This window comes from Calliopsis andreniformis, chromosome 2 (assembly GCF_051401765.1).
Source record: "Calliopsis andreniformis isolate RMS-2024a chromosome 2, iyCalAndr_principal, whole genome shotgun sequence".
Taxonomy (NCBI): Eukaryota; Metazoa; Arthropoda; class Insecta; order Hymenoptera; family Andrenidae; genus Calliopsis; species Calliopsis andreniformis.
The window spans coordinates 12644670-12661880 of record NC_135063.1 but is presented as its reverse complement, the minus strand read 5'-3'; the positions used below and the strand labels follow the sequence as shown (position 1 = coordinate 12661880).

Below are 17211 nucleotides of genomic sequence, written 5' to 3'. Positions count from 1 at the left end.
AGAGATGAAGAGATGAAGAGATGAAGAGATGAAGAGATGAAGAGATGAAGAGATGAAGAGATGAAGAGATGAAGAGATGAAGAGATGAAGAGATGAAGAGATGAAGAGATGAAGAGATGAAGAGATGAAGAAATGAAGAAATATCTCTTCTCAAATATATCTAACTACTTTACTTACTATTAACTGTTTCGTTTTCTTCTCATGTTCATTGTTCTCACTAACAACGTCTATTTCCTTAATGGAAATATACTATACAATAAATTTCAACCGCGTCGACTCCAACCCACTCCTCGACAGTTGGAGTAAATAAATCGCTAGTGGCGAATGCATCGAACGTAATCCACGTCAGACACAGACGGCTCGTTAATACTCTCTGAACAGTCATCGTGAATTGTGTGCTGAAAGCTGTTTGAACAACACTTGTACCGTGTACGAAGTAAAAATTTTGACTTTCTTTCCTGCTTCGGTTTTACCTTGAACTTTGTTCATTCAACCGTAGATGGATAATTACGAGTGACGTTTTCTTTTCTAATTATAGAGGCTCGCGAACTTTTGCGCATGTTGATACATATGTACATGTCTGTAGTGTATAATTGTACTGTGTTGTTGAAGTACAATACTTTTTATACTTGTCTACTTTGCATTTCTTTATTGATAGACATAAGTAGAATCAAGTGAGTGTGTTAAAGTAATAGTACATTGCAGATATGGTGGAAAAAGAATGATGATTTTTTTTTGTTCTTTTTACTTATTTGTGAATGATATTTTTCGGTAATAATTGTTCAAGTCTTGAATATATTTATGTATTCCAAATGAGTTTAAAGACATAGCTATTTAAGACTAATTTCTGCTATTTTTGATCTCGTCGACCCATTATATTTTTATAATTATATACTGAGTGTTCGACTACAGGTGCACACCTAACTGGAACTTATTCTACTGGCTGAGCTATCTCTGACTTGGGTCCTATTCTACTCACTTTGGTATGCCTAACCTGCCTACTATACGTCATCAGTAGAATATGTCCCAAATCAGATACATCTAACACATATTTTAGCCGTTTCTTCAACAATTAATAACTCCAAAACGAAGATATTTTATCATGTAGGATCACCCTTAAAATCTCTGACACCTGTAATCGAACACCCCATATAGCCTCCAAAAATGAACAAACTCATATCTACCAATCTTCCCCTTGCTACCAATGTTGTCCCAGTTCACCCACAATAGAATTTCCCCAAAGATTCGACAACAAATATCCACAATCTCTATCCCAAAACCAAAGTTCATCAGAAACAGCCTCCCAATACATTTGAACCGAGCTGTACAACCCACCCTCCCACACCCCCAAAAGCAGATTCCACACACGTCGCCCTCCACCCCTCAATCCCCGTACGATGAAATCAATTTCTAATTCACAAATTCCTACGTTTACCATATTTCCTTGCACAGAGATCCGTGACCGGCGGACCAGGGATCGTCGTGGCTGGAAGCGGCGTGCAAAAGGGCAAAGAGAAGGCTCGGTGATCGCCGAGACAAATCGCGGTGGAAAGGGTAATGGCGGTATTGATTGCAGCGGAACTTGACCGCGCAAGCTCTCTGTCTGCCCTCAATGAAATGACGTGCTTACATATGGAACCACGACGGACGGGACGGCGATAAAAACCTGTGGATACCACACCTGGCGGACACCTGCCAGTCGCAATAACGCTGATGATGACACCGAACCTCTGCACCTGCACATGGCTGCTGCTACCCTGCTGCGTTCTCATCACTCTCTCCACCGGCGAGCTGAAACCCTACCGAGGTGAGCTGTTCCACGATCAGCTGAAAACATTGTCTTTTTCGGGGGTAATGACACTGTCCAACCAAGTCTATTCCTAGACTGCACACTGTCACTCGATCCCTCTTCCGTCTCCCTCGTCACCTGCAAGAAAATCGTTTCGTTAGCAAGAATTCGGTAGCCTGTCCCAGCAATTCGTCGACGCAGCTTTCTTGCTGCCGCATGTCGGTGCGTTGCAAGGCGATCGTTTTACGCTGAGTTTGCTTCCTCTTTTCAGATGGAGTAATTGTAATTAGGTTCTTAATGTTGCTTGATGGGGTCCATTGAATTTTTTATGCTCGACTGTGGGTGGTAGAGAGATGCTTCGGTTGCATATGCTTTCACATATTGCGGGGACCTCGTCAGACATTTTTGGAGTTCGTTCAGGAAATGAGGGTGCGTAGCTTTGGGGAATCTGAAGGGAGTCGAAATGATAAATAGAATTTTCGTTAGTTTTGGGAAACTTGTGGTCCTGGTATCTAATTGTTCTTGAAGCAGTTCTTATCGTGGTTTTTTGTTCCTTTTTTTGTGACAGTGTGGGTATCGAGGGGATATGATATTTTTAGAGATTCGGTGCGTCAGCATCCGATGAGAGGTCCTCCTGAACGTCTCCTGAACAGGACATATTTTCGATAACAGTTCGAAAACAGCGTAATGTCGCTCCCAAGCAAGCTCTAAACTGTAACGTGTCGGTGGAATCGTAACACGTAGACGAGTTTGTTGACTGCAGGAAATCCACATACGGGCGCTGTTTCGATAACATCAGGAAGTGGAACGATAAAAGATACGCGCTGTACGATTCAATGCCATTTTCTTTTAGCAATTAGTCTGTATTCTTCGCTAGGAACACATCGAGCTCATCTGAAACAACATAAAGCACACATTTTATTGCAGGAAATTGTAAGATTTTTTATTTAATTTAATTAGAAATTAGAATTGGTAAATAGCGCAGAGGAATTTAGGTACACACATTCTACTTTAAAATTGCAAAAATTAACTCTGAAAAAGATTCTTCTTTATGGAACTTAGAATTAAGTAAATATAATTCAATCTTTGCTTAACATAATTTTTGTCAAACTTAAAAAGAGTCTTGAAATTTCGTGGCGACAATTACGTGAAACTCCAAGTACTAAAAATTCTCTATTAGTTTCCAGAGAAGTCTATACAACTTAAAAAATATATTTCTTTAACCCAAACTCTCCTCAAAGTAGTTTTCAAATATTCAAAACTAAGTAAGAAGAAAAGAAATACACGAAGCCACTGGGGTCTAATGAAATAAAGGAAGCGTATTCTACGATGCACTTTAGACACTTATTTCTCCTTAATTGACTTCTGAAATTGCCCCTCAGTGTATGCAACAAGTTGCCTCCGTTCGCCCACACCACCCAAGCTCTCATCCTCGTTCCAGATGAAGCGGAGAAGATCGCGCTGAGGGAGGTGGCCAAGTACGTCGAGTACTTGGCGAGGCAAGCTCGCAGCAAGCAGCAGCTGGAGGAGAGCCTGGGCCAGTCCGATTGGCGGAAGAACAGGGACCTCCTGGACGTCCTGGCCAAGAAGGAGATTGCCTCAGACTTGGCCGAGTTCCACAGGAAGGCGAAGCAGAAGGAATGGAACTACCAACGAACGCGATACAACGAGCCGAGCGACGAAGGAGAGTATTATCTTCCACTTGACTGGAACTCCTATCTGCGACTGTACAAACTGAACCCCTTCGACAGTCCCTTGGAGTACCCCAGTTTTAAATTGCCTTACCCCCGCGAGGACACTGGCCCCCAGGACGAGGGCTACGATTACGATCGCAATGTGCTGGTGAAACAGTTCCCTTTCGAAGAGACCAGAGACCTTGGACCAGGAACCAGGAACCTCGACAAGGGGATGAAAGAGGAGCCGACGCTGGACTTCCATGGGAGCTATGCAAGCTCGGTGAAGGAGGAATCTCAGAAGCAACGCGTGGCCTCGCCAGAATTTAGTTTCAGGTTTGATGGCTCGAATTCGGAGGAGAGACCATTCGCGGTGAAGTCCAATGATCCTAAGTACTACCAGGATACTCCTTTTTCTTTTGGTAGGTTTCTTCTTCTTTTTTGGTGTCGTTCTTCTGGGATCTGTTAAAAGATTATCTGAAATTATATTTCGAGGTTTCACAGTAACAATAAAATGATAATGATTTGACAGGTGGTAATGAGAAGTCGAGTTTCAAGAAACCGCATATGGCCACGCCAGAGTTCACTTTTAGGTTCGATGACTCGAATTCGGAGGAACATCCATTCGCAGTGAAGCCCAATGATCCTAGATACTACGAAGACGCTCCTTTCTTCTTGGGTAAGTTACTCCTTTTTAGGATCTACTCTGTTAAGAATAGTAATAATAAAATCATGATGATGTTTTAACAGGTGGCATTGAGAAGTCAAGTTTCAAGAAACCAGAAAAGAATGAGAGTAAATGGGAACGAGTGAACACGATGGTTGAGAAAACACGTATGATGCAGGAGGACTTGAGGGATATTGAGTCGAAGCTTCTGGAGGCGACGCAAGCTGAGCAGAATCCCTTGTTTGTGCCTGTGACCCATGATTTGAACAATGATATATACTTCATAGGTGAGCAGATATGTTAGTTTAACACGTTGAATGCCACGCATATCTTTCGTTAAAAAAAGAATATAATTTGATAGCTTAATGATGGATTTAGTATTCCACATTATTTTTTTTATCGAATCGCTAAAACCTTGATCTTTGTAAAAGTATATAACTCACAGGAATAATGTTCATTTATTTATGACAAACTGTTTAATCTAATCTGAAGTGTCGATCATTGACTGTGATGGCATTCAACGTGTTAAACTATGTTTTATTTTATTGGAAAATTAGGGAAGAGAATTATTACTTGGAACATGTATAAGATTTCTGTTTTTAACTTTCAGCCATCGTCGCTGGTTGCAGTGCGGCTGCTATGTTTGCTCTTGTATTGATTACTTTAACATGGTGCAGGTAATACGAAAATGAGATAACTGTTGAAGGGAATCGCGTTAGAACCTAGAACAGGAATGAGAATATACAGGGCGGTCGACAATTGGTGTCAGCAATTTTAGAGACTGATCTTACATGCTAAAATAAGGCACAAATGAAGATATAATTCGTTTCTACATAATTGTTGAGAAAATGCCTAAAAGATATGTGTAAAATGTGTCTGACTCAGGACTTATTCTACTTGGTCATATCTGACCTGAGTGATGCACGTCGCCAGTAAAATAAGTCTCCAGTCAGACACAGTGATATCGATAGAATGGGTTCACAAGCCAGACAAGGTGATATCAGTAGAATGGGTTAACATGTCAGACACAATGGTATCAGTAGAATGTGTTCACAAGTCAGACACAGTGATATCAGTATAACGAGAAACAGTTATATCAGTAGAATACTTCACAACAAGTCAGACACATTTCAAGCGTATTTTAGGTGTTTCCTCAACAATTAATAACTTAGAAACAAAGGTCTGAAGGCAATTTGGTCTATCATTATTTGCCTCTTATTTTAGTATATAGATTCACTCCTTAAAATTTCTGACACCTATCATCGAACACCTATGCAGTGCTGATTAATGACTCCCGAATCAGCGATTTTTTGGGTATTATGATTAACGTTTTTGTGCAGATTAAAGAGAGGTGCTAAAGCAGCTGCTGACATAGAATACCCTGCGTATGGTGTGACTGGACCAAATAAAGAGGTGTCTCCCTCGGGAGACCAAAGATTAGCTCAGTCTGCCCAAATGTACCACTTTCAGCATCAAAAGCAACAGATTATAGCCATGGAAAAGTAAGTCGTTTGGATGACATAGGTAGAATATTAATTATAGTTTCCTGAATTTCGTGTATTTCAAATTCAAAAAAGAAACGAGAAATCAGTTACTTCAGTGAGTACTCCCCTTAAACTTTCGAAGGAACCTTCGAAAGATGATACTTTCCTGATTCTATTCTTAATTAGGGGATATCGTTTAAATAATAATTTGTGCAGTCGTGTTTCTGCGTCCAGAGATCCTGGCTCGGTTTCTGAGGCCGAAAGCGAAGAAGAGAACGAAGAGGGAGATTATACCGTGTACGAGTGTCCAGGATTAGCTACTGTAAGTTCCTCTCACGATTATCTTATAAATAGATTGCAGATTTTTATGCAAATTAGAAATTCGCCAGAGACTAATAAAATAATGGAATTAAATAGAAATTTATTTGACTTTCTAAATATTAAGACGTTTGCTTTATAAATTCAAGAAGATTTGCAGTCTAGTTATGAATCCTCGCCACAAAAGATAAGAAAATAAATTATAGAATTATCATTTCCTTTCAAGACTGGCGAGATGGAAGTGAAGAATCCATTATTCCATGACGATCCAACACCAGCAACACCAGCCCAAACCAATAAAGAAGAGGACCACATATAGTTTCAGTAAGAGTACATTTACTTTAAATACCTTTTCTGGTGCTTAGCTCACTGTTAATGTACCATATCGGAGACATTTATCTATATATATATGAATATATAGATATATATATATATTGAATGTATACAACTTTAATACTTATATGACGCAGGAAGTCAAGATATAAAAAGTTAACTAAAGGTCTGACGAAGGGCCAATTTTTGCGTTTTGTGCAAGGGATTTATCATTAAAAAAGAACGATGAACATTCGACGTCGTCGCGAAACTATCGTGTTTGTTTGAAAACACATATTTTTTAACTCCATGATGTACTATAGTTTGTACTTTCATAGCAAGTATGGTTAGCCATATGATTGACATTATTTTTCTACACACCATTATTAACTTGCAACATAGAGTACAGATTGGAGATCATATTATATTATGAAATTCAATATCACTTTATACTACTGAGTCCAATTTTCAACTCTATCGATGATCTTTATTGAAGAATCTCAGTGATGTACTTCCTTTTCTTGAACCGTATTTCGTGAATATTTAATTACCACTGATTCGCGAAGGAAGCTTCTGACTTTGGAGAATCGATAGTGTAAGAGATGGATTTGTATTCGATATCCCAGCTGGATGTGTACTTATAAATTTGTTATATCATTCATAGTATATTTGAGATTGAATTATGCGTACCTTATATGCTGTGTCATAATCCTACAAATTTATATTATAAGAACACATCTACACTACCGTCCAAAAGTTTAGGTACAGCGATATTTTTTTAGTTAAACAAATATCTCTTTGTTAAAAGAGTGAAAGTAACAACATATACAAATATTTTATTCTATATCAGAACTAATTTGCAGAAGAACATCTCTTTTCAATCACATATCTCAAACACTGCTTCTTTTATTAAATATTACGTATATGAGTCTTCCATTATTTTTGTTCTTTTGGACAAAACAAGAGTAATTTAGAAATGATTAAAAAAGGGTTGTCCTTTCAATAAGAACAATCCTTTTCAAACTTTTAGACGATAGTGTGTGTACTATTAGTAGATTAAGTTGGATGTTCCTCGAAAAAGGAAAATGCATGATAGCTGAAAGTTCAAATATTTTAGCGATTGAGAATGCTATCATAAGAAATTTTAATTTTACTTATAAGTCATGAGAGCATATTCAAAGTTTCCATGTGTTTAACATTTTATATGTGTTATTGTTTGTGCAATTATTTTTGCAATCTACGCGAGTAACGATTCTATATACATTCGTTACAAAGGACTCGTTCCTTTATTATATCTACAGTACAAGGGTGTTCGACAGCAGGTATCAAAAATTTTGAGTGATGATTTCACATACCAAAATAGAAAAAAAAAAATAAGGAATAAAATTGCTCTGAGGTGTCTGACTTGGGATTTATTCTACTGCCGCAGTAGAATAGCCAGGTCAGACACAGCCATCGAGGTCAGTAGAATAAGTCAGTACAGTGACTCGAGTCAGACACTATAGGTGTCTTCTAAGGGTATCTTTGACAACTGATAATTCTTCAGCAATGTTTCAAGCACAGTTCGTTTTATTTTAGTATGCAGAATCATCCCTTAAAATGTCTGACACTTATCGTCGAACACTTTGCGAATGAAATTCATTGGCACGAAAGCGATGATGTATTTTATTTTTCTATGATATGTACATCTGTTAATTATGGGACAGTCTTTATGATAAAAGAGCCTATTATTGTAAACAAGATGAGATATAGAAATGACTATTTATTTTGGCAAATTCAAAGCACTTATATGTAATCCTAGGCGCCAACTATGCAACCTACTCAGAATAAGAGTTACTATTTACACTTTTCAATATCTGTGGTGTATACTATACCCGCAAGAGGAAACTGATGATTTCGATGATGACTCGTCTCCCTAAAAGATGAACGTAGATGAAGAGATCGAGACACGTTGACAGCATGACTTTATCTCGTTAGCCTTTCAATGCCTTCACAGCACCGCATCGTCTATTAAAATGAATTCGTTAAATTTTATAGGGGCGACACTATGAAAGGACAATCTGTGTACAAATAGACAACAATTGTATAGCGATTTGTAGCATGATCGTATATGTCGTGAACCGTAGCGTAGGTGCAATGACAGAACATTCCGATTCATGTTCGCGATATGTTTCGTAAACGTGTAACGTTAACCCATTGTTATTTTCGTTCTTCCATTAATCCGAAAACTGGTGTAAAATACAGATGATAAATAATGTATTATTATTTTACTAAATAAATTGTTTATTTTATAAAGAAGTTCCCTATCTCCTCTGTGAACCATGCTTCTGTAATGAAAGAATTCACCATTTACATAATTTTGATCAAGTAGAGATCAATTTGATCTTGTTTAATCGATACTTTAGAAGTTTTTTAATTAAAAATGTATTTTACACTTTAGTGTAAGTCTAAATTAAATAATCGATTTAGAAGGCAATCAAGACATCCTGTAAAAATGAGAAAATGTGTTCAAGAAGTAGAGTAAAGGTAATCACTTTTATTAAATAATAGTAAAACTTATATAAATAAAAATTCAGAGAAATTTAAGTAGTACGATCACTCAGCTTTACATTCTTATTTATAAGTTTAATGAGTCATGGTAACCGAAAGTGGCATCAGTATTAATATTACAGAAATTTTAGTTAAAATTTATCAGAAAACGCGGTAGCAAGTATTTTTCATTAATCCTGAAAAATGTAATTTTCATTATAAGTTTCTGCTCAATAAAGTGTCAGTTTCATTTTTTCAGTATAATTAAAAAGTATCCGTGTCCTGTAATTTTATCTTTTTCCTTTAAATCTGTTCACTTTTATCAGAGTTAATTTTCTTTATTACGCCAAATTAATACTTTCTTTTTTCCATGAAACCTTTTTTTCAATTTTTCCCCTTTTTCGCTTCGTTGTTTTCCTAAAAACATTGACTACCCTTGAAACAGGATAAATTATCTCGAGTACGCATTGTTCACAAGGATTATGAATAAACCTTGTAATCGTCTCGATAGTCAGACTTCGTCCAATGAATTCTTTAAAAATTAAAGACATTCACAACGCATACGACGTATACGTTTTCAAATCACACTGCATAAATTTGAAAACACTTTTTCAGCTCCTACAATTTGTACATACAACGCTCGACGTTTCATTTCTCATCGTCTTTGTAAGATGGATTAGCTGTTCCATTCTTCACATCCATATTAATTTCCTCGACCATGGTATCCTCCTCTGGTAACTGCACGTATTTATAGAATTTCGCCATTATGGAAAATATTATTATATCGACAAGCATCAGTCCAGCAAATAGCAAGAATTCGTAAGTCTAAAAATGCAAAACGAACAATATAATTACACTCTGAGAACAAAATGTATACTAGAGAACTAAAAGAAAAGTTGAACTCCAACTATGAAAAAACATGAACTTCTTTCCTCCTTTTTATATACTGAATTCACCTCTATTGAAACACCCTGTACAAATAAATGCTTATACAAAGAGGCACAGCCTCGGGCCATTTCAAATATAAAAAGTTTGAAAACTTTCATAATTAAAATCGAAAGAATACTTGAACTTCTCATTAAGTCTGCTTACCTGGCTACTGAACCACGATCCCTCTGCAATAATGACCACGATAAGATTACCCAAAGCAACAGTGAGCTGCCAAGCGGCCTGCAGCAAGGACTTCATACTAGTCGGCGCTTGGGTGAACGCGAATTCTAATCCAGTGACAGAGAACATCACTTCACCCATAGTAATAACGACGTACTGTGGTACCATCCACAGTATGTGCAACGAATTCGGTGTGGTGACAGTCACCACGTTAGCTAAGCTGTTCGTCGAATCAACGTAGCCCACGACTGTGTACACTCCGCCCAATTTAAAGGGCACCCTTTCTTGCACTTTCTTATCGTTCACAAAGACATCATACGCCCCTGACTTGATTTCTTTCATCGAATTAACATTGACACTGGAGGAGTTCTGCTTTAGTTCAATGGTAGTACCCTCTTTGACAAGCTTCACGACAACAGAGTTTTCTGTATTTACGTAGAACAGAGCGCGTACCAAAGGATCACCTGACACTGATTTATCTACCGAGTCAAAGTAATAATCGTCAGCGATCCCTTTACTTGTGATGACCCAAGAGGTCGCCTTGGCTTCGTTTACCTTTATAGTTCCTGGGAAGAAAATGTTAATTTGGTAAGTTTCAAATTGTGGAGAATTAGTAGATGACTGTTCGTCAGAGCAGCTTCATTATGAGAATTTAATTTAATCTGAACGCCTTCAGGACTGCAACCTGATTTCCTCCCCTGCATAACTGTACTTGAAGTGTTAGGGTAACTGATGCACAGTGGTGCAAGTAGGTTGCAGCCCCAAAGGGATCATTAGAAAGAGTACTTTACAAGTACAGAATTTTGAGGAAAGATTAAATCAGAAATTGCGAACACACCATGTTGAATGCTGGGATCAGAGGTGAAGTAACCCTTGTTCTTGCATTCTCTGAAATCTGCCTCGTAATTCAGGACTTTCATGCCATTTACCTCAATATGGTCGTTTACCCACATGTTCAAGTTTGGAACAGATGCATGAATATTATGTTCAATGGTCATGTTCACTGTACAGTCTAAAGTATTGAAGACTCTTACTTGACCCAAACCTTGCGAAGGTAGTACTGGATAAGTTTTCTATGGGAAAACAGAGAAGTAGCATTGCTCTATCACATCCTTATAAATGAAATAATTCTCAACTTCCTAAGTTAATAATTTTCAACTTCTTAAATCAAGGAGCGATATAACTTCCTTTACCATCCCCAAGTAGGGCCACTCAAATGTCCAGGAAGTGAAAAATAGAAACAAATATATAAACAGTCTTCGTTTTTTTAATCAAATATATAAAAGACTTTGTAAAAAATTTGTAAACTAAAGATTTGAATATTCCAAAATTTGAAGACCTGGCCACTGGCTTAAACTTAGAAATCTGAAAACTGGAATCAATTCTACGAGAGTTCCTAAGTGGCCTACCATCCCAAATATTACGAAAAGAATTCCTAGAATAAAGAAGTTCCAAGAAAAACAAAGTTCGCCATTTCCTGAACATTTCCACGCGCCAGCGTCCTCAAAAGACCTAATTTTGTATGCCAGGGCAATAGCAATTCGAGGATAGCACGATAGATTAATTTAGTCACGTACCTCGAGCTCGATCTGAACGAAGGCCGATATGACGAAGGACAAAGCAGCGAGCAGGCCACCGACAGAGAGCTTCCTCAGCGGCGTGTTAATCCCTATCTTCGCCAAGAGTGGATAAATGCAAGTCTCGAACAGTGGAATGAACGCTAACACTAGGAAGGGATTGAACACTTGCATTTGGTCGGGTTGGAGCAAGAAGCTGCCGATCTCGCCGTTCATTCTGGACGCCTGGATCGTCCATCGTGAACCCTGCTGATCGTACAGCGCCCAGAAGATCGGAATCGGTATGAATAGCTTCATGACCTGCAGGGCGGACTTGATGTCGTTTATGAATGACTTGTCGTACTGATCCTCCGCGTGGTCGAGCCAGTGCTCCTTCTTTTGGCCCTTCTTTGAGGTGCTTTTGTTGTAAATGGCGTGCTGGAACATCCAGGGTACAAGTGAATATCAATTCGTTAATGGTATTTTTTAATATGTTGACTGACATAATAAAGAGGTGTTCGACGACAGGTGTCAGAAATTTTTAGAGGTGATTCTATATGCTGAAATAAAATAAAAATGAAGGTAGATGGGACTGTGTTTTTGTCTGACTCGGTACTCATTCTACTGATATCTATATGTCTGGCTTGAGACTTATACTACTGACTTTGCTACGTCTGACTGAGGGATTATTCTACTAGCTTTGCTACGTCTGCTTTTGGACTTATTCCACTGATTTCGGCTGTGCCTGATCTGACTGACGCAAGGGCAGTAGAATAAGTCCCATGACAGACACATAGATATCAGTAGAATGAGTTGTTTCACGCGAGTGTCAGACATTTTTGAAATAGCTTAAAAATTTAAAACAAAGCCTCTAACACTATTTCACCATTCTAGATTATTGTTGTATCTTGGTATGTAGAATCACCCTTTAAAATTTCTGACAACTATTCTTAAACAGCCTATACTATTAATACAATATAATACCATAAATAAATGTGATTCAAGAGGGTAGAAAACTTACAGAAATGCATTTGGTCACAAGCACCACGACATTGCCCGAAGGTTTCACTATCTTGTAGAGAGGCTTCCCAAGTAGGAATATCACTGAAGAAGGGAAAGTATATATTGAATTATCTGAATGGTAAATCGATGCAAGGAATGTAAATATTCTTACCAACAGATAGAGTCATGAGAACAGCCGGGACCAAGAATGCCAAAGAGTAGCAAGAGTTTTGGCCGAAGCAGGTGACGTCGCTGCGCAACACTGGCGTGAGGAAGCTCGAGATCAACGAGCCGAAGTTGATGGAAAAGTAAAAGAGAGAGAAGAACGCGGACAAGTATCGTTCCTGTTGAGGTAAGACGAATTGGTCACCGCCGAATGCCGCCACGCAAGGTTTTATGCCGCCTGTCCCGAAGGCTATAAGGAGTAGACCAAGGAACGAAAATTCTCTACAAAGTTAGACGTTTAACAGATGCTATTAAACAGCGATCTACAGGCATCTTCTTTGGGTGCAATTTAACTTAGTCACACCATGCAAAATTGGACAGTTTTTGGAGCAACTTAGATCTTGAATAAACCTCAAAGGGTTTTTCAAAATTTTTACAATTATTGGTCCTACAGCTGTTTCAAGTGGGACACTCATTTCTTCAGAAATTCGTATCTCCTGAACTTATACACGCATGGGAATTAGCTTGTGTGTGTTTATAGTGAAGAGATTAAAGTACTAAGCAAAAATTATTTCACTGGAAAAAAATTGTTTTCAACAATTTTTCTTGTAATTCTTCTTAAACAAATACAGTTTTCTTTTAGTGAACACGAAATTAGAAATCTGAGAAAAGTGAGAATATAGTCCCATTTGTCCTCTTTACAAACAGCTTTTCAAAAGGATTGGCATTTTAAAAATTGGCTCAATGAAAATTGGTTGAAGTTAACGTTGCGTCGAGGTTTACAAAAAGTGTCAAATTTCGCATTGAATGACACGCAAGTGATACCCTAACAGATATCACATCAATCATAGATACTATTTTCATTTAAAGACTGTTACGAACTTTTCGGATATCTTAACATTCTATTGATCAGAAAACTATGAAAAATAGAAGAACAAAACAGAATATCTTACATGGCAGGCAGCCCTATAGGAGGTGCCGCGCTCATTGCAAGAAGAAACTGTCCAATGGCATAAATGATGCTCAGGTAGAAGATAGTGCGAAATTTCCCAAGCAACGAGTCCGCCAGTATCGCTCCCACAATAGGGAAGAAGTAGGCGAACATCGTGAAGATGTGATATATCGCGGTGGACGTGTCATTGCTGTAATTCAGTTGATTCCGCAGATAGAGAGTCAACACCGCTAAACAAACAAATTGTTTGACATTATTCTTCGTTCTTTCGTTCGAAAGGTACCTGCAACAATTACTTGTGAAGATCTTTAAAAAGAAATCCACAAAACTTTATGGCAATCGATTCAACTTTTTACGTACTTCGCATCCCATAGAAGGAGAACCTCTCGCAGAACTCATTGCTGATGATGAAGAAGACCGACTTCGGGTACTTCAGCTTCTGAAACGTTTCGAGAAAATGAATTTAGAAAAATAGAATAAAAATAAGCCAGTAACGTCAACGTCTTCGTCAGTTAGCACAGTTAACTCGTTTTCTTCTATACGGTTTTAAAAAAGGCTCGATCTCGTTTATTGCGTCGGCAATTAGAGAAACATGTTTGACAAGGTCCAATAAAAATGAGAGTTAAAATCGTTTACTGAGTCCAATATAACACTTGCACTTAAAAGCACAGTTAGTTATGTTCAATTTATCGCTTACAGTTACGTTGAATGTGAGTGGCGTTACCACACAGCCCAATTAAGCGAAGAGATAGAAGCTGAACAAGTTTCTAGTAACGATCATTACAGGCAGTTTTAATAATTTCGTGTTAATATGTATTTTCATTGAATGTGAAGTACACCTATCGTGCACAGAGTTGAACAGAGATAGTCGTAGCGTGAATAATTGCTCGAATCATGCGACCTTCGCGTTTTTCAAGAAGAAAAAGCGATTCTTCTCTTAATCATCGAAGTTAAACGGGTCAACACGATCGTGCGACTAATACCGTTTGGTTTTCCCTGAAGATTTCGATATCGGAATCGAGTCTGATATATTTGACCTTCGTTCATTTCAGGCTTGGAAAAATTTGGTTTGAAATTAAAATAAAAAATAATATTTTGAAATAAATTAACAGCAAATCGAAGGATTTGCTCGCTCCTGTAAAGCAGGAGAATTTGATTTAAAACAGTCTGACTCTGAGGTTCAGATATAAAAAATTAGATAAGTGGAAATGTGAATGATCGGCAAAGACCTCGATTGATAAGTCTTCAGTACGACGCAACAAGGAAAACACAAGATTATTAATGAACAGTAATATAAATCAATAATATTTACCTATGATACTATGAATAACGTAATAGTAATAATAATATTTTAACATTGATTTAACAATAACGAAAAATAATATATTTCTCTTTAAAATTCTCAGTACTTTCCAAAAGTTTTCAGTTCTTTAACAATTTTCCTCGAATTATCTTCAGTAAGTTTTACATTGTAGAACTCGTTCAAACGCACGAAAACTCCGAAGCATTATCTCTCATGCATTATTCAAAACCGTACGCCAACTCGAACGTGTTTCTTTGCAATTCCAAAAGCAAGCGGTTGACTAATCCAAATAAGCACGACAAATGTTTCAAAATATTGGGTCTTTTCTGATTAGACGGCGGTCTCTGTCAAGTGGCTAAGATAAACGTTGTCATTAAATTGCATCTAGGAGACTCTGATCTGATATTTTTCCATCGGATAATCAGTGATAAAGGTACAGGCTCTGCTTACCGAAATTCGTTGAAAAGAGTAATAGAAAAAAGATTTTTAAATTTGAAAATTTGAAAGTTTGAAAGTTTAAAAATTTGAAAATTTGAAAGTTTGAAAGTTTAAAAATTTGAAAATTTGAAAGTTTGAAAGTTTGAAAATTTGAAAATTTGAAAATTTGAATTTTATTGAATTCCAGATTTGAATATGTATTTGAATATTGGATCACAGAAAGTGTAAAAAATCTGAATATTTTAACATTTGAAACTTTGAAAATTAAAATCTTTAGGTATTTAGTAACTTCAAGTACCCAAAAATTTGAGTATTTCAACGCTTAATTCACAAGTCACCCAAAAATTTAAGAAACAACTTCAATCGTTATTATACCATAAATGATTATCTACATGCCTCAAAAAATGTGAATCAGTATCATTTTCCTGGTGTTTACAAACTGATAGATCCTCTGTGGAAAGCTAACTCTTGATCTTTCCTCACCGAAATCGGATATTGATTGATTTACTGCACCTCACAATTTAACGTTCTAGGATCTCTCTAGAAATTGGAACAGAACAAGGAAAACTATACCACCTTTTACCTGACCCAAGGCAACCTCCACGACCATTTTGTTGCCTTTCGAGCACAAGCGTCACAATACAACGTAACTAGGTCAACAAACAAGAAATTCACCGATAAAAATTACGTTTCGAGACTCGTCACATGACGATCAAGGATCCTCGACAGGAACAGCGTCCCTTTTTTCGATCGACAGGCCCACGCAAGTGAACAGCGTCATTTCCCTAGTTTTTACAAACTAGTAGATCCTCTGTGAAGAGCTAGCTGTTGATCTTTTCATACAGAAATCAGGCATCGAACCTGCACCACTATAATCCATCTAAGCCTACCATAAAAAAAAGGAAACCAAGTTCTTCCTCCACTTATAGCTTCTAGTTAACAAAAATCCCTTTCACCAAAAGCAAGCACAGAAAACACATGTAAGCTAATCAAACTGACTACCCAAACCGATCTACTCCACCTCAAAATCTAACGATCTAGGATCGACCTGGAAATGGGCACAAGCCATTGGAACAGAAGAAGGAAAATTCCATCGCCTCTTACCTGTCCCGAGGCAACCTCCACGACCATTTTGTCCCCTTTAGATCACAAGCGTCGCGATGCAATGTAACTAGATCATCAAACGAAAGAATCACCGATAAAAATCACGTTTCGAGGCTCGTCACATAACGATCAAGGATCCTCGACAGGAACAAGGCCCTTTTTCTCGATCGACAGACTCACGCACGTGAACCGAGATCGCGAATCCTGCTGCATGGATCGTCGATCAATCGAGACGCCTGGCATCGATATTTCCGCGTGAAAGGCGCGCTGTTCGTCGCGATCGGCAGACGAAACCGTACTGTTAACTTTGTCGAGGCGTACCTACAATATGTAAGCAGGCTATGAAGCCAACGTCACTGGCAATGGAGAGCATTGCCCACTGTCAAGCAGCGGGTATTTGGAATAATGTGAAAGTAGCGTCTTGTGGTACAGGGGAAAGCTACGTGGAAGGAGAGTTTGATGGTTTTTCATGAAATTGGTATTAACAAATGCGCTACTATGACATCTTTTGGGAAAAGAATCTATGATATGTATGATGGTACCTAATTATGAAAGTGGTCCAAGTGAAAAATCTAAAAAAGTTGAATTTATGAGGTATTTGATGAATTCAATTTTTTTCTGTTTCTGAGTAAGACACTGAGGATTAAAGTTTCATATCTTAATTTTGCATGATTTATTTGTATATTACACTTTTCAATTAAATTATCGAATTGTTTGATTAAACCTAGGTACAGTCTTTGTTTAGGCCTGAGAGGAAAACAATTTCCTGTTGTTTAATGAACGACTTAATAACATACACCACGGCATGC

At 37.7% G+C, this 17211-nt stretch overlaps 2 protein-coding genes across 3 annotated transcripts; one reads left to right on the top strand and one right to left on the bottom strand.

Annotated features, from left to right (window-relative positions):
* The first annotated feature begins 1494 nt into the window (after positions 1-1494).
* On the top strand, positions 1495-8541 carry LOC143185177 (uncharacterized). 2 transcript variants are annotated; one of them, XM_076387957.1, is made up of 8 exons: positions 1495-1807; positions 3231-3884; positions 3995-4141; positions 4213-4416; positions 4740-4806; positions 5470-5631; positions 5848-5935; positions 6158-8541. In XM_076387957.1, exons 1-8 carry the CDS (start codon positions 1714-1716, stop codon positions 6248-6250), a joined length of 1509 nt encoding a protein of 502 aa, XP_076244072.1. In that variant the 5' UTR covers positions 1495-1713; the 3' UTR covers positions 6251-8541. The 2 variants fall into 2 exon arrangements, with proteins under 2 accessions (XP_076244072.1, XP_076244064.1); XM_076387949.1 differs by having other exon boundaries at positions 5830-5935.
* Positions 8542-8671: 130 nt separating this feature from the next.
* Positions 8672-16675, bottom strand: LOC143185171 (peptide transporter family 1). Its single transcript, XM_076387936.1, has 9 exons — positions 16403-16675; positions 13918-13996; positions 13559-13787; positions 12613-12887; positions 12460-12542; positions 11460-11876; positions 10721-10955; positions 9865-10448; positions 8672-9597 (listed from the first exon to the last, which is right to left on the bottom strand). The coding sequence occupies exons 1-9, from the start codon at positions 16427-16429 to the stop codon at positions 9421-9423; spliced, it is 2106 nt and encodes a 701-aa protein (XP_076244051.1). The 5' UTR covers positions 16430-16675; the 3' UTR covers positions 8672-9420.
* Between the last annotated feature and the right edge of the window lie 536 nt (positions 16676-17211).

Bases quoted from the DNA above. Each gene is read 5' to 3' on its own strand.
- LOC143185177 (XM_076387949.1), top strand. From the start codon at position 1,714: ATGATGACACCGAACCTCTGCACCTGCACATGGCTGCTGCTACCCTGC. The intron at 3,885-3,994 runs GTAGGTTTCTTC...ATGATTTGACAG, and splicing joins GGATACTCCTTTTTCTTTTG to GTGGTAATGAGAAGTCGAGT. The intron at 4,142-4,212 runs GTAAGTTACTCC...ATGTTTTAACAG, and splicing joins AGACGCTCCTTTCTTCTTGG to GTGGCATTGAGAAGTCAAGT.
- LOC143185171 (XM_076387936.1), bottom strand. From the start codon at position 16,429: ATGGTCGTGGAGGTTGCCTCGGGACAG. The intron at 13,788-13,917 runs GTACGTAAAAAG...TTGTTTGTTTAG, and splicing joins CTCCTTCTATGGGATGCGAA to CGGTGTTGACTCTCTATCTG. The intron at 11,877-12,459 runs GTAAGTTTTCTA...TGGATGTTCCAG, and splicing joins TTGTGACCAAATGCATTTCT to CACGCCATTTACAACAAAAG.